Source organism: Chionomys nivalis, chromosome 3 (assembly GCF_950005125.1).
Source record: "Chionomys nivalis chromosome 3, mChiNiv1.1, whole genome shotgun sequence".
Taxonomy (NCBI): domain Eukaryota; kingdom Metazoa; phylum Chordata; class Mammalia; order Rodentia; family Cricetidae; genus Chionomys; species Chionomys nivalis.
In genome coordinates this window covers 84,952,905-84,977,258 of record NC_080088.1, presented here as the reverse complement: position 1 = coordinate 84,977,258, position 24,354 = coordinate 84,952,905, and the positions used below count along the sequence as shown (strand labels likewise).

The 24,354-nt window shown below is 46.1% G+C and overlaps 1 protein-coding gene across 1 annotated transcript; it reads left to right on the top strand.

Moving 5' to 3' along the window:
- The first annotated feature begins 11,860 nt into the window (after nucleotides 1–11,860).
- Pomp (proteasome maturation protein) lies at nucleotides 11,861–22,388 on the top strand. The gene is made up of 6 exons (XM_057764567.1): nucleotides 11,861–11,971; nucleotides 14,035–14,132; nucleotides 16,255–16,315; nucleotides 16,790–16,891; nucleotides 20,523–20,616; nucleotides 22,237–22,388. The coding sequence occupies exons 1-6, from the start codon at nucleotides 11,969–11,971 to the stop codon at nucleotides 22,302–22,304; spliced, it is 426 nt and encodes a 141-aa protein (XP_057620550.1). The 5' UTR covers nucleotides 11,861–11,968; the 3' UTR covers nucleotides 22,305–22,388.
- The last annotated feature ends 1,966 nt before the right edge of the window (nucleotides 22,389–24,354 follow it).

Here is a 24,354-nt window from a genome sequence, read left to right as displayed (position 1 = left end):
AGTTCTTCCATGGTCAGGGAAAGGAAAGCATTTATTGGACTTAGGCTGAATGAACTTATGAGCTTTAGCTCTGTGAAGGTCCCGCACTTTAACCAGGGAGCGTGGAAGGAGGAGAAAGTACAGCCTGTTTCCTGGGTACCTTCATGCTGACAGAACGGCTGCGGGGGGTGCTTGCTGGGAGCTCTGTCCTGCTTGATGTGGCTGCAGGAATTGTTTTAAACGTGTGTGACATTTTGATGGCTGGGCTACATCAACCCAGTCCTGGGAGGTAGAAGGAAGAGACAGCTCTGTATTTGGAGGGAACCTACTCAACTGTGGGGCCATTCCAAGGGGGGTGGTCTGATGTCTAAGTCACCACATCCTCAGATACAGGACCTGGCTGACCCACACAGACATGTCTTTACACGAAAAATTTGATGTGGGATTCCTTATAATGAACAAGAGGGAAACCTAGTAGAGGCAAATGAGATTAATACAGTTTTCAAGTTTATCTGGGGATGTGGGGAGGGGAGTCAAAGCCAGGGCTCGTTTTTATCACTGAGCAGGAGCCCAGGCTCCTTTTTGAGATTTTTATTTCCTTTTTCTTGTTCGTCTGATTTTCATTTTAAATCAGTGAATGTGTGTTGTGTGTGTGTGTGTGTGTGTATGTGTGGTATGTGTGTATGTCTATGTATGTATGGTATGTGTGTGGATGTGTATGGTGTGGGGGAGTACGGATGTTCTTGTGAACACAGACATGATCTGTGGAAGTTAGAGGACAACCTAGGTGTTTATTCTTGACTTCCACCTATGTGAGACATGGTCTCTTATTTGCCTCTGTGTTTACCTAGCTGACTGGCCCCCGAGTTTCTGGGAATCCTGTCTCTGCCTCCAGTTTTACTTAGGCATGCTGGGTTCACAGATTTATGCTTCTGTGTCTGACTTTGTGTAGGTTCTGGGGATCTGAGCTCAGTTTCTCATGTTTGCATGACAGACGCTTTACCTACTGAGCCATCTTCTCAGCCCTATTGTTGTTTCTTTAACTTGTGTGTGTGTGGGGGGGGGGTAATACATGCATCAGTGTGCACGTGGAAGCCAGAGGTTGACATCTGCCATCTTCGATTGTATCTTAGCTAATCTTTGGGAAAGGGTCTTTTACTGAACCTGGCTCTCACTGATATTGGTCAGCCAGCTTCAGGGATTTCCCTCTCTTCATGCCTCTTTCTGCCCTTCCCTCTCTTTCCTGTGCTTCCCTCTCCCACTCTCAGCCTGATGGCTCGGTTCATCAGGAATGTCGGATCTTGTGAGTGTGGACAAAACCTGGATTTCCCAGCTACTCTCTGTATCAGCCAGATTATACCAGCAGGTTATAAAACTTCAGTCAAGTCTGCAGGACCTGCATATGCTGCATAAGGAACTTCCCTAGGGTGTCTGTAGGCATTTGATAGTGTTCATCCCTCCTGTTTGACATACACCACTGACGGCTTGAATATTCTTCTATTTTTATTTGTAACCATCAACTGTGACCCTGAATAAACTCTTTCTCCCCTAAATTGCTTCAGTCAGTTTTAACTACAGCAACAAGAAAAGAAACACAGGCACTTGGTTACTTGGTAGGTGTGTGTTGCCCTCAGAAAACTGGAACCCCATGAGGGCAGAAAACATGCCAGCAAGCACTGCACCCCCAGAAACTAACATGCTAGACACTTTAATCAATAACTATTGGTAAATTCAAAGAATAAAGTAATTATTCAGTAGCAAAGGAAAGGGGTTATTGATTAATATCATGAAAAAATAAGCTTATTTGTATAAATCTAAGCTATAGTAAATATTAATTTCCCTCTAGAGCAGTAGATCTCAACCTGTGATTCACAACTCCTGGTGGGTTGAATGACACTTTCACAGGGATCACCTAAAGCCATTGGAAAACACAGATTGTTTGTTTGTTTGTTTGTTTGTTTGTTTTGAGACAGGGTTTCTCTGTAGCTTTGGAGCATGTCCTAGAAGTCACTTGGTAGACCAAGCTGGCCTCGAACTCACAGAGATCCACCTGTCTTTGCCTCTGGAGTGCTGGGATTAAAGGCGCGTGCCACAACCACCTAGCAGAAAACACAGATTCTTACATGCTGATTCATTACAGTAGCAAAATCACATCTATGAGGTAGTAACAATAATTTTATGGTTTGAGGCTACCACAACATGAGGAACTGTGTTAAAGGGTTGCAGCATTATGAAGGTTGAAAACTACTACTCTAGAGGGGTTAGTTGTGATGTTGATTTTTCAAATGCCAAGTGCTGATCATTTGAATGCAGTGCGCTGATGAAATAGAGGTGAGTGTGTGGAATCAAGCACTTTGGACTTGTCAGTGGAGCTGCTGAGCTTTTAATGCCTTTTTCCCAGGCATTAAAACCAAACAGAAGTTTTATACATGTAAATAAACCAGACCCTCTACATCTGGTAACTACTACAATTAACTATGTTCCTGCACTAGAATGACTTTGTACTAACAAGGAAATGCATCCTTACACTGTATACTTAAAATCTATCTTCAGAAAGAATGACAAAGATGTGAGAGAGTCAGCAAGAGAAATAACAAAAGAGTCATACTCTTGTTACTCCCAAGACCCATGACTTTTTTCAAATAGCAATTATGAGTCACAACCACCATGCTTAAACAGTTAACTCCCAGTTTTCTCAAATATATACATATATGTCATATGAGAAAAATTTAAGTGAAATTACCCTGTAGCAGAGAGATAATACCTCTCCCAGATACTATAAGATACTATACACTATCAAAATAAAGGCCCAGTACAAGGAATTGCTTATCCTTTCTTGGAGTTGTTGATCAGTGAGTTCCCATAGACCCCTCCAGACATTGTAGACTATTGCCAGTGCTCTTGATTGCTTTTCAAAACTCAACAATAAGACCTATTGCTGAAGATACCACATACTCGAGACATAGAACATGGGAAAATGAAGCTGTTACTCACCTGGAAGCTCCATCCATACTGGCTAGCTTTAACATCCCTGGAAGGTCCTATGCACGCTACCTGAGGGGGAAAGTGATCATCAGTCTTAGCCAGCTGTGAACCCTGTAAGCTACAACAATGACTGGCCAGGCTAGGTATGCCCCTTGGTGCAATAATGGCACAGGTGTTACAGGACTAGCCAAACACTTTCGTCTTTGGATTTAAGGCCCACTCGAGACTGAATTTAGGTCTGGTACCATTAACAGCTAGGTAGATCAAAGGCCCTAGTGAAGACCCTACTACTATTATTCTGCCAAATGGGCATAATATTAAATCATTTTTTCATTATACCTGTAGATGAATGCATCTCTCAACACTTATCTAGAGAGTGATTGTGGTGGCAAATGGCTCCCATAGGCTCATATATCTGAATATGTAGTTCCCAGTTAGTGAAACTGTTTGGGAAAGATTAGGAAGTTTGACCTTGTTGGAGAAGGGGTCTTACTGGGGTTGTGCTTTAAGGTTTCAATAGCCTACCCCAGGCCCTGACTCTCTCTTTGCCTGCAACTTTCAGATCAGACATGGGCTCTCAGCAGCTGCTCCAGAACCATGCCTGCCTGCCTACTCCAATGCTCCTTGCCATGATGATCGGGCCTAACCTTCTGAAACTGTAAGTGAGTCCCCCATTAAAAGCCTTCCTTTTTAAGTTGCTTTGGTCATAGTGCTTCATCACAGCAATGGAACAGCAACTAAGATACTGATTAACACAGTGACTCCACAACTTGTCAATGTGCAGAGAATAAGAGAGTTTGGAGTACTTAGTCCTAAATGGGAAACACACACACACACACGCACACACACACACAAACCACCCCTCCTCCCAAGGCTCAGGGGTCATCTTTGAAGAAAGAAGGACAATGGTAAGAGCCAGAGACAGCGAGTGACACAGCAAAGCAGTGTTTTCCAGATGCCACACAGAGGGACAGCTGCACATATGAGTTCATAGTGGTTGTGACAGCATACAGAGTCCCTGCACAAGCTCAGGCTAGATGGAAATTCCAGTATGGAGAGGGGAGGTGGTCAAAGAGTCATATCCCTACATAAGGAACTATTGGCAATTGATGGCTCCTGGCAGTGATAGGATCAATAGTAATACTAAATAATAATAAATGGTAACCAAAAGGAATTTGGTGTGGATATATAGATATGCATATATATTATGTACACACATTATACTTATATATGTACTCTAGCACAAACACACAAATAAATAAAATATAATTTAAAAAAAAAACTCGATGTGATAGCACAGGCCTTTAATGCCAGCACTTGGAAGGCAGAGGCGAGTGGGTCTCTGTGAGTCCAAGGTCAGTTTGATCTTCGTCTAAGCAGTGAGTTCCAAGACAACCAGTGTTATGTAAAGAGATCCTGTCTCAAAAGAACAGCAATAATAATAATGACCGAAGAAAACTAAAACATCGATGAAGGAAAGTGCACACATGCCCTTGTCAGAATGGAAAAGGAAATGTAAGTAAATACAGGAATGATGACACAGAAAGAAACATTATGACAATTTACTAATAAACGTCAAATCTGAGGAAATCATACAATTAACAAAATTGACTTAAGAAATTTAACTCTAAACTTGAAAATATCAGTTCAGGTAGACCCCAGACCAAAGTGCCTGGCCATGCAGTTTGCGTAGGCTCTGTAGTCTGGGAAGAACTGCTTCACAAGCCGGTTGAGTGTTTGTCATCGGAGTACTAACATAACCTTATCAGTGCTCCAAAGATTTCCCACAGAGGAAACACAGGTGGAGGCAGTTTTATAGGCATGTTTCCCAAGATTCCAGGAACAGATCATTTCAGTCCTAAACACTCGCAGTCTGTGAAAAGAGGTGCACCTGCTGGGCCCCGCAATGAGCGCTGTGGACCATCATATGACAAGATATCAGTTCAACTCCAATCTTGATTGTTGACTCAAAGGCTTAAAATGGAAGAACTCTCTCTCTCTCTCTCTCTCTCTCTCTCTCTGTGTGTGTGTGTGTGTGTGTGTGTGTGTGTGATCAGCAAAGATTACTTCAGGAGTGGAAGATGACTGTGGTATTAGGAAATATACATTAACACATTAAATAGGAAAAACACATGGTCATTTCAAAACAAGTTTTGTTTCCTTTCATCGTTTTATTTTTTTGCATCCAGGAAAAACCTACAAGCTGTTTATAATAAAGCAAACAAAAGCGTCTTCGTCAAACAAAGATGGGGGTGATTCTTAGCATACATAATAAAGTGTATTTTTAAAAACATCTCCCATGCATATAATGCATCTTAAACCAGCTAGAAACAGTGCCTTGAGAAAACAAGCAACAAGATGAGGATATCCAGTCTCACGGCTCCTAACAGCTCTGTGCTGAAGGCCCAGGCATTGCGGAACACAAGGCCAGAGTAGGAAGGATTGTAAGACGTGGAAAGAGAAAACAAACAAGCAAAAACCCCAAGCCATCATTATTTATTTTAAACGTTGTCTACATAAAAAAACTCAAAGAATTTTCCCCAAATGATAAGAAAGCCTAACCGGGGCTGTGATGTGGCTCAGGCAGTAATACATTTGCTGATCAAATGTGATGGCCGGAGTTTGGATTCCCATGACCTGTATAAACACTGAGCATGTGTGGTAAAAACACACGTGGAGCCCTAGCACTCAGGAGGTGGAGACGGAGGAATCCCCAGAGCGTCCTGGCCAGCTGAGCCAGCTGAATCTGAGAGTTCCGGGTTCTAATGGGAACTCTGCCTCAGTGAATGCAGTGGAGAGAAACCGAGGAAGACTGCCAAGGGCAATCTCCAGCCTCCACAGGCATGGGCCCACATGCTGCCGTGCGCATTTGTGTGCACATACAAACATGTGCCAAACACACACATGAGGGGGAGAGAGTGAGAGAGCGATGGGGGGAGAGAGAGAGAGAGAGAGAGAGAGAATTCAGCTATGAACTATGAACAGAGGTCAACTTCGTTTCTGTATACCAGTCAAAAGAGATGCAAATCTTAATTTTAAAAGGGCACCATTTAAATGCAATTTAAGGTGTCTAGAAATAAATATAGCAAGAATATTTTGAGAACATCATGTAGAACTCTACAAAATTTACAAAAATGCACGTCAAGTCACTCTAGCAGATGGAGAAGCACATGACGTGAACAGAAAAGTTCCATCTTAAAGACGTCAAGTTCTGCAGATTCAACTTGAAGCTAAACAAACAAGCAGTCACCAACAACACTAATTCTAATAAATAAAAATGAAGTCACAATGATACAATTCCCTATTGGAAAAAGGAATAAAAATATAAAAATTGAATGAGCCCAATTGGCCCAAATGTGGAGACACAGAACTGAATCAGCTGAAGTGTGAAGTTGCTTTAAGTTTAGTTAACATTTTGATATTTAAAAAAAACCTATAGACCTGAATAGATCCTCAAAAGGAGAGAAGTGACTGATAAACATTTTTTAAAAAGGGTTCAACATCATTAGCTGCCAGGGAGATGCAAATTTAAATGACTTGAAAGTCCACCTCCCCTAAGTTAGAACAGCTAAGCTCAAGAAGACAAAGGCCAGGCAGGGTGCTGTGCACTGAGAAGCTGTGTTGTTCGGCACTCAATAGACAGAGGCAGAAGGATCTCTGGGCTCTGAGGTCAGGCTGGTCTCCATAGCGAGACAGCCAGGGCTACACGGTGAGACCCTGGCTCAAACAAGCGACAGTGAATAGCGGCAAGGATGTGAGGACATCCCAGTTCCTGTCGTCGAGTGCAAATTGGCACAGCCACTATGGGACTCAGTGTGGCGAGTCCTCAAAAGTCCAGAAATAAGGGCTGGAGAGATGGCTTGGTGGTTAAGAACACTTGTTCTTGTAGAGGTCCCAGGCTCACTTCCCAGCATCCACATGGTGGCTTACAACCATCTGTAACTCCAGTTCCAGTAGATCTATGGCCCTCTTCTGGCCTCTGTCGGTATCAGACATGCACATGGTATGCAGACATACATGTGAGCAAAACACTCATAAATATAAAATAAAATAAAAAAATAAATCTAAAGATAAGATGAAAAATTCTTTTGTTTAGCAATAGAACTACCATAGCAACCAGCCATACCATTATCGGGCAGTCGTCCAAAGGACTCCGTATCTTACAGAGCTATTTGCTCATCTGTGCTTATTGCTGTTCTACTTGCAGCAGTTAGGAAATGTAATCAGACTACAATCCATCCATCAATGATGGATGCATAACGAAAGCATGGTACATGTGCACAATGGAATTTTATCTAGCTGAGAAGAAAAATGAAGTTATGAAATCTGCATTTGAACTGTATGGAATTAACAATACTATATACCGAGTGAGGTAACCCAGGCCCAGAAAGACAGACAGTCTCTCAGTGGCTCTGAGTTTTGAGTTTTTAGATTTGTGTGTTTAACTTAGAATACTGGTAGAGTCCATGGAAGCCAGAATGGGGCCATTGGAGTGGGGATGCCTAAAAGGGGGAGGGGGAGGTGGCAGAGCACAGGCAATATGAAAGCAGAGGAAAAATACTAGGGTGAAAATGTTTTGATAGGTACGAGGTGGGAGGATGGAGGATACAAGAGGATGAGGCTAGGGTTAACGAAGACAGAGGATTATGGAAGGGCTATATGGAAACCCATTATCTTGTAGGCCAATTAAAAAGTGCAGAGTTGGTTCAACATACGAAAATCTGTTGATGTAATCCACCATCTAAACAAACTGAAAGGAAAAAAACCATGTGATCATCTCATTAGATGCTGAAAAAGCCCAAGGGAAGCTTGTCCCTTTCTGAATGGAGATGGAGGAGGAGTGGATGGGGAGTGGGGGGGATAGATGGGAAAAGGGAGGGGACAGGAGGAGAGGAGGGAGGGGAAACTAGTTGGTATGTAAAGTAAATGAAAAAAAAGTTACCCAAATGAAAAAGGGGAGGGGGCCGGGCGGTGGTGGCGCATGCCTTTAATCCCAGCACTCGGGAGGCAGAGGCAGGTGGATCTCTGGGAGTTCGAGACCAGCCTGATCTACAAGAGCTAGCTCCGGGACGGGCACCAAAGCTACAGAGAAACCCTGTCTCGAAAAAAAAAAGGGGGGGGGGAGTATAAGCTTAAATAACAAAAACAAAACCCAAAGAATTTGGAGATATCCTGCATTGGCTGGATAAGGCGGCTCTTAAAAACTACATTAAACAAAAATCCCAAGGCCAGGTGTGGAATACCTTTTTATGCGTTGTTCAAAAGGGAGGTTCCAGATGCACCTCAAACATTACATGTCCTTGCCATTCTCTTGGTTGTTCACCAACTGGACAACAAGAGCCCATTGCTTGAAGACACCACACACTTTGGTGAGGAGCCAAGCTGGAGGCTCCCTGCCAGCAGGCCAGCTTCCACAGTGCCAGAATGTGATGTGCAGGCTGCTCTCCGGGCCCCCAGTAACGGAGATACATGCTACTATCGTCTTGTTCTAGAAGTAAGGAAACACAGACATGTTAAATAAGCCCAAGGACCCTGAGTTCATAGCTGCCTTCCCGATACTGCAGTGTATTGCTTCCCAAATACAACGTGATAGAATGGTCCTGTGTACTGCCCACCATGTAATGGCAATGACATAAGGAATCACTGAGCTAATAGCCAAAGGATAAGAGCTAGCTCATTTGGTAGTAGGGTATGTAAAGACCTGCCCGTGCAAACAAGAAACGGAAGGGGAAAAGGTACATCTAGCCATGATCAGAAAGTAAGCTATGAGGACACTATGACAAGAAGTACCTGAACAAGAGTTTATACAGGTCCTTGCGGGCTAGCTTGGGGATGCCACACGCCATGGCATATCAAGCTGCCACAAGAACAAGCACCTCCCCCTGTATTCAGACTGGGCAAGCCAATCCAGCACGAGAAATAGGTTGCCAAGAGCCAGCCTGCCATCCTTTGCTGATGCCTATGGGAGGCCAGTCTTTTTCTGGGCAAATACAGAGGAGAGTGGGATGGAGGGGAGGTGGGAGAGGGATTGGGAGAAGAGAGAGGGGAGGTTTGGGCTAGAATGTAAAACACATTAATTAATTATTAAATTAATTAATAAAAAAGAAACTAAAAAACAAAACACCACAGAAGCCTGAGGGATGGGGGAGGTAGCACAAATAAGAAAGAGTAGTTGTATACTGTGAAAAATGACACAATGAAACCTATGCTTTGTGTGCTAACTGAAAATGATTAAGAATGAAAGAAAAAGGGAATTGAAAAATGTATTATCCATAGGCACGTCCATGGCCATACCGTTTCTGAAGTTATGGGATAATTTGTGTGGCAGGTATTCCGTTCTGTTGTCCTTCTGTATCTTCTGGTGCCCTCTTCCCAAAACCCAACTTTACTGTGAGCTCGAGGGTTTCATTAGTATCTTTTCCTTCCCAATCAGTTCAACCCAGTCAGACAATACTTAAAACTGCAATTTTTAAATAATTTAAACATTTTTTTTTAAAAGTTGTGTTTGGAAGCCGGGCGATGGTGGCGCACGCCTTTAATCCCAGCACTCGGGAGGAAGAGGCAGGCGGATCTCTGTGAGTTCGAGACCAGCCTGGTCTACAGAGCTAGTTCCAGGACAGGCTCCAAAGCCACAGAGAACCCCTGTCTCGAAAAACCAAAAAAAAAAAAAAAAAAAAAGTTGTGTTTGGGTATTTGGCCTGCATGTGTCTGCACCATGTTTGCAGTGCCTGTAGTGGCCCAAAGAGGGTGTCATCTCCTCTGGAACTGGAGTTACTGATGTTTGTCAGCCTCCAGGTGGGTGCTAGAACATGAACACAGATCTTTGGAAAGAGTAGCCAGTGCTCTTAACTACGGGGTCAACCTGTCAAAGACCTGCTTTGGGGGTTCAGGTCCCAAAGAAGATATGTGGAGTCGGTGGGAGGTGGGCATGGGGGACAGGAGATGGGGATGGAGGGGGCTACCACAAGGACACAATCCGAGGGTGAATCAGGATGACTGCCAGCAGCATTTAATGGGAAAAAGTCTGTCCATTTTACTGCACATAGGATTAAATGGGAGAAAGGGGGCAGGTGAAATCAGGGACTGAAATAAGCTAACCTTGGCCTTGACAATAGGCACCAGCTGTTAAAGAAAGGCCCTTAAATTGCTCTTGCCAGAGATGAAGAGAAGGGCTGCTTTAGCAAGCAGAAACTTCCCTGAAGTGGAGACCCTTAACCGACTGGCTGCCTGACCTTGAGAAAAGGACTTCTGGGGAGCAGATACGATACTATAGTCTCTTCCTTAATCTTACTATAAGGGCCTGTTCTCCTTATAACCCTCTCAAAAGGAAGGTCCTGAGATCTTGCTCTTTTCGCCTTATGCCACACCATCCTGGTTTCTCTACATCTCTTAACTGAACTCTTGCCTTTAATGGCCTCTGGCTCTGGGTCAAAATTGTAGGCATTTCATCCTTGGGATCAAGTGTGCCTAGGAAATCGCCAACTTTCCTGTTCCTGGTGTAATTAGGAGGGCACAATGGTATTCCCGGTTCCATTTTGTTTGGAGAGGCTTATCATTGTACACATTTTTATCCGTTACCAAAGTCTGCTCAGAATCTCCCAAAGAGAAATGAGGACCATTAAAGGGGAAGCGTGGTCTGCAATGTCGAAATGGGATCTTGTCAAGCAGCGATGGGTGCCATGTGGTCCATGGCATCACTCAGAGGCTCTTAAGAGTTTTCCTAATGCATATGAGAAGCTAGAATTTTCCTGGAGGGACAGACATGTACATAGATATTTTAAATGCAGTGTAGTGAACACTTAATAAAGAGCTCATGGATCAAAGCAATACTGGTATCGTGATGGTTAACCATCTTAAAATTGGATTTTTATTCATGTGTATGTGTCTGTGTACTCAAGTGCAGTGCCTGCCAAGGCCATAAGAGAGTATTTAATCCCCGGAGCTGGAGTTACAGATGGCTGTGAGCCACTGACAGGGGTGATGGGAAATGAACCTGGGTCTTTTGGAAGTGGGGCGAATGCTTTTAACCAGGAAGCCCATCCAGCCCCAGGATGATTAATTACAACCCCATTGAGCGAGTCACATATCAGATAGCTACACTACAATTCACAACAGTAGCAAAAATACAGCTATGAAAAAGCAACAAAATAATTTTATGGTTGGGGGTCAGGAAAGTCGAGAACCACTGACCTAGGAGACATAGTATGGGCATACCTGTGAGGCCAACTCCACAGTTTAACTAAAACTTAGGTACCCTGAATGGGGGAGGTATCATTCTATGGGCGGCGGTCCCAGGCAAAATACCAAGATGAAAGCAAGAGGGACAGGAGCGTTCATCTCTCTATGCTCCCCCACACAGAACCAAAGTGACCAGCTGCCTCACTCTCCCCAAAGCGAGGCTGCTTCAGCCTTGTCCTCCACGCAGTACTGTACTCTAGAAATGGGAGCCAAAGGAAATGGAGGGATGCCGCCGTGATTAGGAGCACCTGCTGCTCGCAAAGAGGGCTTGTTTAAGTTCCCAGCACCCCCAGGGTGGCTCGCAACCATCTACCTAAAACTCCAGGTCCAGGAGATTCCCAGACTTGTGTTATCAAATACAGCAAACCATCACAAAGGAGTGAGGGCACCCGGCGCATTATAAAAATGTAAAATCTTCTTGTCCGAGTTTTGCTTTACCAGCAGAACTTCATGCAAATCGCGCCCCAGACCTCTTTGTAAAGCCTGTAGGACGTCTATGCATCTGCACACGCCTATCTAAAACTGCCCACGCGAGTCCAGGCCCAGCGCACACACAACCTGCGCCCTTGACCCTCGCTCCCCCGGGATCGCAAGCGTGGGAGCCCCGGCACAGAGAGACTCCCTACTCCTCCCACGCCCTCTTTCCTTCCTGGCCGGACGGACGCACTTCCGGCGGATGTGGGGGGCTCGGCCCCGGAAACGGAAGTGAGCAGCTTGGCCGACTGACTGTAGCGGGTTTAGAGGTTTGTGCCGAGCGGTTTCCAAGATGGTGAGTGAGCGCGAATGGCCGTGAACGCGGCGGGTGTCGGTGGCGCAGGCACGGTCACGGCTGCGCGGTCCCGGCGGGTGTCTGGTTCGAGGATGATCCTGGCCGCGCGCTCCCGAAGGGAGTCTAGCGTGGGCATGACTCGGGCTGCACGCTCTCGGGTGGTGCTGGTTCCCGTAGGACCGCGCGCTTCGGTCCCCGGGGCCTCCCAGGCCTGCGCGCTCCTTCCCTGTAGTGGCGCGGACGCACAGGCCACATCTGAAAGCCGAGTCTTGTGTGGGTGTTTATATCGCCACTCTCCGTCTCCCTCGGGGTGACTGGAGTCTCCAGCCCCAAGCTCTGCCCACGACCGCAGGTCGCATTTATACAACTCAGCCTGGGTTTACAAACATCTCTCCCCGTGTCATGAGTTGGGGCGCAGTTTGTCTGTATTGGTTAGTATTTGAACTCCCTCTCTCCCCCTTCTGGCCTCTCCTCCTTTCCCACTTTCTGTTTCTCCTTGAGCAGACTCCTGAGTCACCGTGGCACAGACCTGATACAAGCACCCCTTGCCGCTCACCTGACCACGCCCAGAAAGTTTTTGTTAGCAAATACCGCTAACTGTTGTAAAGGAGTGTGAGGAACACTCTGAAAAGAGAATGGTTTTAGATCTTTGTAGACTGACTTTTATCCGACACTGTACTAGCTAAGACCTTACGGAGTCCTGATATTTTCCAGGACATCCGAAACATGGGGACAGCAATACTAGAGTGCATAGAGAACTCTCCGTTGTCATTTTTCAGTAAAGCAGTCCGCAGGAGGAATGTAGAGTGGTGATGTCAGTTAGCATTGGGAAAGCATCACATAGGTCCGGTCCTGGAAGCCACTGAGTAGGTGACAGGTTCTCTTCCTGATCCACCATGGCTTCCTGTGAGAAGGGATGGGCACAGTGTAGGCTCTTGATTTGCGGATTCAGGACCCTGGGCTTTATTTCGCTAATGTTAATGAAGCATAAAAGAATAAAAGAGGTCTTTAGCAGTTTGGTGGTGAGGTTGTGTTTTGGATTTTTGTTTGCTTGTTTGTTTTGGTTTGGTTTTTCGAGACAGAGTTCCTCTGTAGCTTTGGAGCCTGTCCTGGACTAGCTCTTGTAGATCAGACTGGCCTCGAACTCACAGAGATCCGCCCGCCTCTGCCTCCCTAGTGTTGGTCTTAAAGGCATGTGCCACCACTGCCCCTCAAGGTTGTATTTTTTAGGGAAACCTTGCTATGCAGAATTGGAAAATTGGTGAGGCTCAAGCAAGACCCAGGGAGTGCTAGTGACATACCCCCCCATGAACGAAATCTGTCAAAACGTTGTGTTCTCAGAATAGTTGGTTCGAGACTAGTGTTAGACACCAGGTTACCCATAGGCTAGCACCTCTCTGTACCTGAGCAGATAGTGATGTTAGCTGTAGGTGACAGTGTATCAGTTCCAGAGGTGCTGCTTGTAGCTTTCACGACATCTCAATTAGCTGCGTTAATTTTTACTTATAGTAACCCCCCCGCCCCTGCTTCTCTTTAGTTCCTGTGAACTCGTGTTCCTAGGTGTCGTGCCTTAACTCCTTGTCTTTTATTGTTGTTCATAGATCTGTCCTTAAGGATCGGTGTTCTGTCCTCGGCCTTTACCTTGTGTTAAACATTGCTTTAAACTAAAGGAGGTCTCTTTCCAGTGAAGTGAATCTGCTTGGTCTTACCATAAACCTTCCATGACCGTCAATTTTAGGGCAGAACTCAGGTGTTTTGTGTGTGTGTGACTGTCCATCTTTGAAATTTGCCACTTCATTAATATGTTAGTTGGTCGTGTCAGACTGGTTGTAGTTTGTTTGTATGTTCATGTCTTTATGTTATTTTTTTGATAAAATGCTTTTCCTATTGGCACCCTCAGAAGTCAGAGCAAGAGTCCTTCTTCCCCAAATGTTGTATTACTCACGGTACCCTGTGTGATGGCTGCCACTACTTCCAGCTGTATCTGTGTAGATCGCAGGCTCCTTGAGGACACAGCCTTTATCTGTGTCTGTCTTTTAACTGCTGTGCTGACTCTGTTGCAGAACGCCAGAGGCCTGGGGTCGCAGCTGAAGGACAGCATTCCAGTTACGGAGCTCTCAGCCAGCGGGCCCTTTGAGAGTCATGATGTTCTCCGGAAAGGGTACGTGGGGGGTTTTGGCTGCCTTGCGCTGAGGAAGTGCTTCGTGTGGGTTCTTTTTGAAAGACTGTAAATGTAGGTTGAGTTTGGGTTGTAGTGAGTGACTTCCTCAGATGGAGTGTGGAGAGGAAGAGGCCTGTGCGGTCCTTGCATTGGGATAAGCATCTCATCAGAGTAAGAGCAAGGCATCCTCCTAATCTATGGTACCCTGTGGGATGATTGGTAGGATTCTGTGGGGTTTCCTGGGGATTGGATCCAAGATGCCATACAGTGGGAGGTAAGTGCTCCACCACTGAGATAGATTGCCCTGGCCCTTGATTTGGTAGGATTCTTAACTGCTCATAACTCAGAGAGGCATTGACCTCCTGATGTTACTAACTGCTGGAATATTTAACTTTTCTATGGGATACACTAGAATGTAGCAGTTAAAATGATTGACCCCAGACTGGGCAAGTATGGCTTGAGTTTGGATCCCTGGCCCCCATATAAAAACCAAGTCAATCTAGCCAATCTCACTGAACAATATGTTGTTCAGTGAGAGACCCTGTCTCAGAATATAAGGTGGAGAACAACACAGGAGACACTTAATGTCAACTTCGGGCCTGCCTGTGCATTACTTGTGTGCTGTGCACACACACGTGAACACCCAAGTTTCTCTTAAGAAGGTACGATGTACACCAGAGAAACAAGGCCTTCTCTACAGAACAGAACCGGCGCACGTAGGAACTCACACAGACCATGCTGGCAAGCTCAGAGCCCACACAAGGCCGGAGCCAGATCGGGTCCCAGTGCTGAGACAGGAAGTAGACAAAGCCCCGCATCCCTAACCCAGAAGCTACCTCCAGTTGATAACCTCTTGCAAAGGAGAAAGGAGTTTTGTCCAATGTTTGTACGTTTACAAACCACACTTAAGGGCAGGTTCCAGCGGGCAATAGCAAAAACAAAACAAACTCGTAACTTTGGAGTTTTGTTTTTTTTTTTCCCCCAAACCTTACAGGCCTTTTTGCTTATATCTTATGGTTCTGGTTTTTATGGGATTTCTGTACAGATGTTTGTGTCTTGGTGACTGTGTATGTGCCTTATGCTTTTTCTTTGGCTCTTTGTTTTTTGTTCTATTCTGGTTGTTTATTTTTATTATTATTATTTACCTGTTTGTTTTCTAATGAGAAAAAAAAGGTGTGGATTTGGGTGGTTGGGGAGATGAGGAGGGCCTGGAAGGATCTAGGGGAGGGGAAATGGTGATCAGAATTGATCAGAATATATTGTATGGAATAAGTCTATTTTCAACAAAAAATAAAAGGGGGGAGAAAGGGTGATATGCTGCAGCTGCCTGTCGTGGGTTCCAGCTCTCCTGTCCCCTGGATGCGTGTCTCTTGACGTCAGCCCCCAGACATTGCCTTAGACAGTCCTTAGCTTGGCCGTGACCACTGGTCTGGATGCAGCTGTGGGTACCTTAAGCATGTGGTTTGACGAAGCTTTAGAAAAGACACACTTCATATTGACGAGCCTTAGCTGTTCTGTCCTAGGAGAGCGCCCCATCAAAGTGGCAGGGAGAATAAACACACGCTTAGTAAATGCTTTTAAAACAATTTAAATTTTTTTATTAGAAGATTTACATGAGAATCTAGGAAAGACATCAAAATAAAAATGAAACTCAGTGGAAATAGGTAATTGGTAAAAATATGTAAAGATAGCTCGCGATAGCTTTTCAGTGGCATTACTATCAATTCTTTGTTACAGACAGAGGACATGAATGAGTATCCATCTCTGGAAAGCCCACGCTAGCAATTGAAATCTTGAGTACTGCTGTCTATAGCAGACACGTTTTTAATCTGGCTGTCTTCTCATTCATAGTTCTATGTGTTTTAACAAAGACTTCTGTTTTTGTACTGGTCGGCACCATCACAATGAGAACAAGGTTCTCACCTCCAGAGAGCGCCCTTGCACGCTCCTGTTGTGTAGTCACAGTTTCGAGGTTGTTGGGGGATCGTGCCTCAGCCCTCTTGCTTGCTAATGCTCTCCTACTGAGCCCACCCCTGGCCCAGAACTCCAGTTACACATGCAGCTTACCCTACAGTGGAGAATTATGTGTAATCTGTTAAATATTTTGTTTTTCTCCCTTTAGGTTTTCTTGTGTGAAAAATGAACTTCTGCCCAGCCATCCTCTTGAATTATCAGAAAAAAATGTGAGTATCTTACCTGTGACTTTCTCTTTATCCTCTGCTAGAAAAATAGAAGGAGGTGTGGGTTTGAGTTCACATTAGAAGACCTTTGGGATTCCATTCTTGGTACAGAGGAGGGCACTGCCGGGAGAGGAGACAGGCAGATCCCTGGTGCTCACTGGCCAGCCCAGCTGAATCTGTGAGCTCTGCTCAGTGAGAAACCATGTCTCACAAAATAAGGTGGGGAACTATTGAAAAGAGGCCCGGTGTTGACCTCTGCCCTCGTTTGCAGGCTGACATCTACGTGAACACATAGGTACACCACACACACAGACGTAAATGTTACCAAATTTATCAAAGCCAAATTAGCCAGTGCACTTTATATCAGTTGTGGGAGGGGCTCAGCCTCAGTATCATCAGCGTGGTGTATTCAGAGCCAGAGAGGCACTGGCGCCTTCGTAACAAGCACTTGGGTCAGAGTTGCTCTCTCTGCTCCAGTTCCAGCTCAACCAAGACAAGATGAACTTTTCCACCCTGAGGAACATCCAGGGACTGTTTGCTCCCCTGAAGTTACAGATGGAATTCAAGGCGGTGCAGCAGGTGGGTGTCTTCATGGAGGCTCTCTACACGTCTCTTCCTACTTCACAGAGACAGAGCTGTTAAATGAAGAGCATCTTCATGGTGTAGATGCGGTGTCTGGAAACAGCTGCTGTCTTTGTTTCTCTGCCCTCTGTGGGTTCCTGTCGATATACAGCTGGGTGAACCTGTTGCTTCGGGAGTGGCTGTGCGCACACGTCCTTCCTCCTGTGCGAGCTGTCCCCTGCCCGTGTTCTGGGTTCCATCACATCATACTACTTCCGGGAACAACTCCCTGTCTGTCCTGGACACCTTTGCTTCCTCTTCCTCTGTGCCTGTGGCTCCCGAACAGTGCAGACATTTTCTCAGCCCGTTTCACTTGAACACTGTAGTATTAGACACACAAAGCTCCTTCCTTTTCCCCGTGATGTTCGCAGACCTCAAGCCTATGTCCCCTTCCTCTCCGAAACCCTTTTCCCGCTGTGTGTGGTTCCTTTGGTCTGTTAGCTGAAGTGCTGGTTTTGTTAGTGCTGCTCTTCTGGTCCTGACTGTTTTCTGCCTGTCCTCATTGTTTCTCATGTGCTGTTGACTTTTAGAAGTTCTCCCATCCTTGTTTGGAAGGCCCACCCACCCGGCACCTCAAATTCCCATGGTCCCATGAAGAATAACTCCTTAGTGCTCATGACTTATGGGCGAATAGGCTTCTGCCTAAGGCAGACTGGAGCATAAGCCGTGGTCGCCTCACTCAGAGCCTTGTCGCTCCCGCCCCTAGACGTCTGGTCCTTACTCAGCCTGCAGCGATTCTCGCCCTGCTCCTCTCGGCCCCTGCTCTCCACCCCGAGGCCCTGTAATGCAGATCTCACTGGTTATGCTTCTCACTTTGCCTTCTGGATGAAACCCAGCTGCCTGATGGATTGGCTTCTTGCTTCCTGCTTTGGGCCTTCCTGCATTTGTTTCCTGTACTGTGGCTTCCTTTCTCTTGCCAGCTAACCTTGAGTCTTGGCTTTATAGGCTGGTGGTTCTGGAAGCTACTTTAAGTACTGCTTTGCCAGAATAAGGCTCTAACGTGGCTTTAAATGAAATGGCTCAAGTCTGAGTATAGGCTATACCATCTAATCTAAACACTCAAGAGTAACAGTCTGAAGCACATTTGTTGCTGTTTCAGGTTTATTTATCTTATTTTACATGCGTGTTTGCATATATGTCTATGCACCCCGTGTGTAGTGTTTGCAGAGGCCAGATCCCCTGGGAACTGAGTTACGAGCTCTTCTTAGCGTCCATTTCAGTGCTGGGAACCTGGTTTCCCGGGAGAGCAGCCCACGCTCTTCACTGCTGAGCCATCTCTCAGTTCCTTGTTGGTGTAAGACGGAAAGACAGTGCGAACAGCACAGGGCTGTCCTGAAGATTCCACAGAACAATGTTTACCACAGAGCTGTTAGCATCCTGTTTTCTGTCTGCCTTGATGTAAGTTACAGATTGCTAGTAAAATAGATGGCCTGAGTTTTTACTACCGTTTTGTCAAAAAGCTTTGCTCAGGGTTCGGTCCTTGTTTTCCTGGTCCCTTGCTTGTATTTTGCAAGCCCCGCTTTGGATGCTCTTTTGTGGTTGTCCCTGACTTAATTGCCTCCCAGACCCTTTGCTCTCTTCTCCACTTACAGGTTCCTGTTTCTATTTCTGTTTCTTCCTCTTTCTTCTCTCCTTTCCATGCTTCCTCTTTTTTGATTTTGAGTGACAACTGGAGAAAGTTTTTCACATTGTAAAGATCAAATAACACCTTAGTCTGTTGGCAATTGAGAATAGTATCTTCAGTCTGAATGGCAAGGGTAGGTCTCCCCGTAACTGTCTCTGCAGATGGTGATGGGGTTTCAGTCCTAGCATCATCGGTTGCTGGCCACCTCGTCTTCTTGGTAAAGTGTTAAGTGATCTGCAACAGGACTGAAAACTGAGTTTGGTCACGTTTGAGTGTGTTGGGCACCGACTGAAGCAGCTGTTGCCGTGTGCAGGCTGTGTGTGGTTGAGTGTGTTGAGTGCCGGCTGTGGCAGCGGTTGCCGTGTGCAGGCTGTGTGTGGTTGAGTGTGTTGAGTGCCAGCTGTGGCAGTGGTTGCCGTGTGCAGGCTGTGTGTGGTTGAGTGTACTGAGCGCCAGCTGTGGCAGTGGTTGCCGTGTGCAGGCTGTGTGTGGTTGTGTTGAGCGCCGGCTGTAGTAGCCTGTGCTGAGCACTGACTGTAGCAGTGGTTGCCGTGTGCAGGCTGTGCGAGGTTGCGTGTGCTGAGCGCCGGCTGTGGCAGTGGTTGCCATGTGCAGGCTGTGTGGTTGAGTGTGTTGAGCACTGACTGTGGCAGTGGTTGCCGTGTGAAGGCTGTGTGGCACACCCTGTCTGTGTCTGCTCCCTCAGACGGTGACTTACACAAAACTGTGATTGGGTCAGTGAAAGTCAGAATGTGAATCCAGATGTTTCTGCCTGCGCAGCCTGTGCTTTGCTGATACCTCACTTGGTTGCCAGTTTACCTGCCTTTAGGGCTTGGCAGAAGAGGTTACATTGGCTGAAGGACACTGATTTAAAAGCCTTAAAAGTGAGCTTGGTCTGCATTGTCGGTTACCAGTGCATTTGAAAAGGTTGTGTTTTCCCTTTATTCTAAGCAGTGCAGAACAGCATAGAAGTGAGGCGTCCTTTGCTCAGTGGAGCGATGCTCGCTCGCCTGGGACTCCTCAGAAACCTGGTCTCCCTGTGCTCAAGTGAGGTGTTGTGTTCCGCTCTGGGAGTCTGCTTTGCTTTTCACCACGTGGAATGAGTCTTTCTCTGTCCCACTAGCCAGCTCCCAAATAACATGGAGGCTTCTTATTAATTATGGAAGCTTGACCTTAGCTTAGCTTGTTTCTTATAACTTAAATAACCCATTTCTGTTCATCTACCTACTGCCCTGTGGCTTGTGGCTTTTACCTCTCCTCCTGCATGTCCTGCTTCCTCTTTGTCCAGCTGGCGACTCCTTTCTTCTTCCCAGAGATCTCTCTGTCTGAAAGTCCCGCCTGTACCTCCTGCTGAACTATTGGCCCTTCAGCTCTTTATGACACCAATCACAGTAGTACATCTTCATACAGTGTGCAAATATCCCACAACAGTTACACGGTATGTGACCCCACCCCAAACAGAAGCAATACCTTAGAACACAGGCAGACATGAAGGGTTAGTCAGTGGTCATAAACACAGGTAGACATGGTGGGTTAGTTAGTGGTCGTAAACACAGGCAGACATGAAGGGTTAGGTAAGTTAGTAAAAGTTACTGTTCCACTGCCAACACATTTTAAAACTTGGTCTGCACATAAATTGAATTCTTTTTTTCCCGCTGGCTAAACTGCAGTTTTACTTAGTTTTGTAAATTTTTTCAAATAAAGCGTGGAAGAACATGGGATTATGGCACACAGTCTGCCTTTCCCCTCGATTTTTCTTTTTTTTTTTTTTTTTGGTTTTTCGAGACAGGGTTTCTCTGTGGTTTTGGAGCCTGTCCTGGAACTAGCTCTTGTAGACCAGGCTGGTCTCGAACTCACAGAGATTCACCTGCCTCTGCCTCCCGAGTGCTGGGATTAAAGGCGTGCGCCACCACCGCCCGGCACCCCTCGATTTTTCTAACGCTGCGCTTTTCTCTTCTCCCCCAGGTTCAGCGTCTTCCATTCCTTCCAAGCTCAAATCTGTCGCTGGATATTCTGCGGGGCAATGATGAGACCATTGGTTTTGAGGATATTCTTAATGGTGAGTGATGCTCAACACTATGGACCCCTGTACTATACAAGGGGATCACAACCAACAGAGTCAGTGTCCCCAGGGGAATCAAGGCTGGTTGGAGTCATTTGTGTTTATTCGCAGCCCTAAGATGGGATTTCATGGTGATCACTCCGGGCAGCTTGTTGTCCTGAGATTGTGCGTTTCAGTCTCCTTAGCGTCTGCTCTGCTCCTGATGTCGGTCCTGCTCTCGGGCACTCCATCTGTGTGTGTGTGCCCCTTCCCTGGCGTCTCTCTTGTTCATCCATGAGTGACCTGCACACTCGCTGCTCCTCTGCGCACTTCCTGGACCGCAGCTCGGTCTCCTCGGGGAGTGTTGGCTAACTCAGTTCTACACGTTTTATGAGAGCACCAGGAAATAAAATGGGGCTTTTCGAGGTGTCCTCACCTCCTTACGGCAGATGAGCTTTGGTTCCAGGAAAGGCTTCTCCTGTCTCCTGGTTGCTCGGGGCATGTCTCCTAACTTGTCGACTAGTGCCTTGCTGCTGGGTACTTGTGTTTTGGCGAGAGTGATGGCACATTCTGAGAATCCGAGCATTCAAAGGTGGAGCTGGAGGAGAGTTAACTATGTGCTCAAAACCTAAAACACCACGCGAGCAGATTCTCCATGCTTCGGCAAGCCCCCTTTGCTCCTGCATCCATTAGTTTCTTGTTGTGCATACTGCTGGTTTGGTGCATTGGGCTCGGTCAGTGTTGAGAGGGCAAAGGCTTTCCAGGGAGCCCCTGTTGAGGAGACCCATCGAAGGCTTTGGTGTTAACCGCAGTCCACTTCAGCTTTCTAGTCTCTAACATGAGGTGGTGGTGGGGTTTAAGATGTTCTTGCTTTGGAATTCTGATTTCTTTTTTTGTGTTTTTGATGGGGCAGGAAACAGAAAAGATAAAATGTTTTTGCAGAGGCTAGAGAAGGACTCAGTGGTTAAGAGCACTGACTGCTTGCTCTTCCAGAGAACTTGAGTTCAATTCTTAGCACCTACATAGCAGTTAATAGGGCATCTGACACCCTCACACAGACATACGTGCAGGCATAATAGCAATGCACATAAAGTAAAAATAAATCATTTAAAAATGTTTTTGCAATGTGAATGCTTAGTCAGGTGAGAAGCCATGGGAAACATCAGAACTTTGGAAAAAACTTTTTCTTTCATTCTTTTTTTTAAAAAAAGATTTACTTATAGCTGGGCAGTGGTGGTACACACCTTTAATCTCAGTGCTAGGGAGGTAGAGGCAGGAGAATCTCTGAGTTCAAGGCCAGCCTGGTCTACAGAGTGAGTTCCAGGACAGCCAGGGCTATACAGAGAAACCCTGTCTCAACAAAAAGCTTTCATGTGCATTGATGTTTTTCCTGCATGTATGTCTGTGTGAGGAGGGTGCCAGGTCTCCTGCTGCTGGATTTACAGACAGTTCTGAGCCATCATGTGGGTGCTGGGATTCGAACCTGGGTCCTCTAGAAGGGCAGCTAACGCTTTTAGCTGCTGAACCATGTCTCCAACCCCCTGTTCTTTTTCTTGAGTCAGGTTCTCATGTGATGACCCTGAACTTACTGTCTGTGTCTGAAGAGTCATTCCTGTGCCTGTTTTTGTTTCCCTCCAGATCCGTCACAGAGCGAGCTGATGGGCGAGCCACACCTGATGGTGGAACACAAGCTGGGCTTGCTGTGATGCGGGTGCCGCGCAGGAACACAGAAGTGCACCTGTAGCTGCCTCCGCTACAGTCTGGCATACACAACATTAAAGTACTGACGAGACCGCTTGGTCACTTGGAAGTGTGTGTTTGGGTCTTTAGTTTTGGGTCGTGAGTAAAGCCAAGAGGTGGTTTCTGAGCTATGAGGTTACAGCAAAGCCCAGGTTCCTGGGTTCTGAATATGTTTCTACTAAACATTAGAAATTCCACAGTTCACAGCTCAGCCTGCTTTCTCCTCTTCTGTAAACTTGATTTTAGATAACTGTCTTTAGGGGTTTTTGTTTTGGGGTTGTTTTTTGTTTTGAGGCAGGGTCTCTGTTATCATCTAGCTCAGGCTGACTTGGAACTCACTGTGTAGACAGGCTAGCCTCAAGCTCACAGGGATCCTCAAGTCTCTGCCTCCCAGGTGCTGGGATTAAAGGCATGCACCATCACACCTGACTAAGGATTTCTTGGTTTTTATTTAGTGTTGTTTTGTTTTTCAAGGCAAGGTTTCTGTGTGTAGCTCTGGCTGTCCTGGAACTCACTCTGTAGACCAGGCTGGCCTTGAACTCAGAGATCCACCTGCCTTCTCAATGCTAGGATTAAAGGTGGGCACCACCCCCACCTCCTGTCTCCCCGCTGTAGTGTGAGACTCATTTTTATTAAAATAGCCTTCAGTGTTCTAAGAAAGCTGCTAATGAATAGCCTAAAGCTGAGAAGCAAAATCTACTGGTGCTTCCTAATCTAGAGCCCGCGGTGCTTGTTTGCAGTTGGGAAATCATTTGGGTTCCTTGAGATTTGCACATCCCTCTGCAGTTGTCCTCTTAGATGCTCTCTGATGGTGTTGGAGAACAGTTTAATGTTCTCGTTGCTACCAGTCTGCTGCTTCACATTCCAGGTCCTTTACAGGAAGCTTCCAGGTCTGCTGTATACCACTCAGTACTTGCAGCAGCGAGTGATTCTCCAGCAGACACTGGCTCTCCTGTTGCTGCACTCTGTTTTGACTGTCTACTGGAGTTAGAGCCAGGTAGGGTTCTGCCCTACAGCACTACCCCTGGGTCAGGACTCAGGCACTGATCCTGAGTTCTCTGTTGTGAGTTGTGCTAATGACAGACTGGTTACAGATGGTTTCCTAGGCCCCCTCATTGAATCAGTTCAGTGGTTTGTGAGCATAGCTATTGACACTGCCATTTGTTGACAAGGGTATCTTTAATCTTTACAGACATATGCACAGCCAGGTAGAAGAAACTGTGAACATCAGTAGCTCCTGAGGGGTTTCCATGGAAGCTCATTATTAACTCACAGCCCCTCCCCCTCGGGATTGAGGTTGGGGTAGGAAGGACTTAACACTAGGGATAAAGGAGAAGCATACAAAATAGGGGTGCAACAAGAGTTGGGATTTTTAACCTGTGAAATTGGGGTTTAGCAAACAGCATTTCCCTTGGACACATGTTCACTGATGCCTTCAGAACTATAAATACGCTTGCTGCCTTCTAATCAGTTCCTGTGTAGTGGGTGTGTGTTGTCACCCCCATACTTTATTTTCACTGGGGGTCATGCTGACCACCTCTGGCAACTTCACGGAAACTGTTTCTAGACCCAGCAGCCTAGTTGGCACATGAACTCAGAAGCATGCATGGTGTTGTGCAAGCTCAAGTCAGACAAGATCCTGGTTGGAGGTAGGCAGGGTGTGGGCACGATCTCACCACTAGCTCAGGAGCTAGGGCCATTTGATAGCTGCTGGGGAAAGGGATTGTGTTTCTTTAAACATGTGATCCCTGCTAGGACCACCACATGCCAGGCCAGGCCCTACTCCCAAGAGTAGCTGAGCAGCACAAATTGAACTCCAAGATTTTAAAAGCAAACATAAAAAAGCCTGAAATTGGTTGGGCAGGGAGGTAAGGGTGGAGGCAGTAGGTCTGGGGAGGAGTTTGGGGGTGTTGAAGTTGATCAAAATATACTGTATGAAGTTCTCAATAAAAATACCTTTTAAATGTATTGCTATTTATTATGTGTGGACCACAGCATCTGTGTGAAGGTCGCAGG

What these genes read in the sequence shown, in the direction of transcription:
- Pomp (XM_057764567.1), top strand. An exon ending in TTGAATTATCAGAAAAAAAT is followed by an intron (nt 16,316 to 16,789) that starts GTGAGTATCTTA and finishes TCTCTGCTCCAG; the next exon opens with TTCCAGCTCAACCAAGACAA. An exon ending in TTTTGAGGATATTCTTAATG is followed by an intron (nt 20,617 to 22,236) that starts GTGAGTGATGCT and finishes GTTTCCCTCCAG; the next exon opens with ATCCGTCACAGAGCGAGCTG.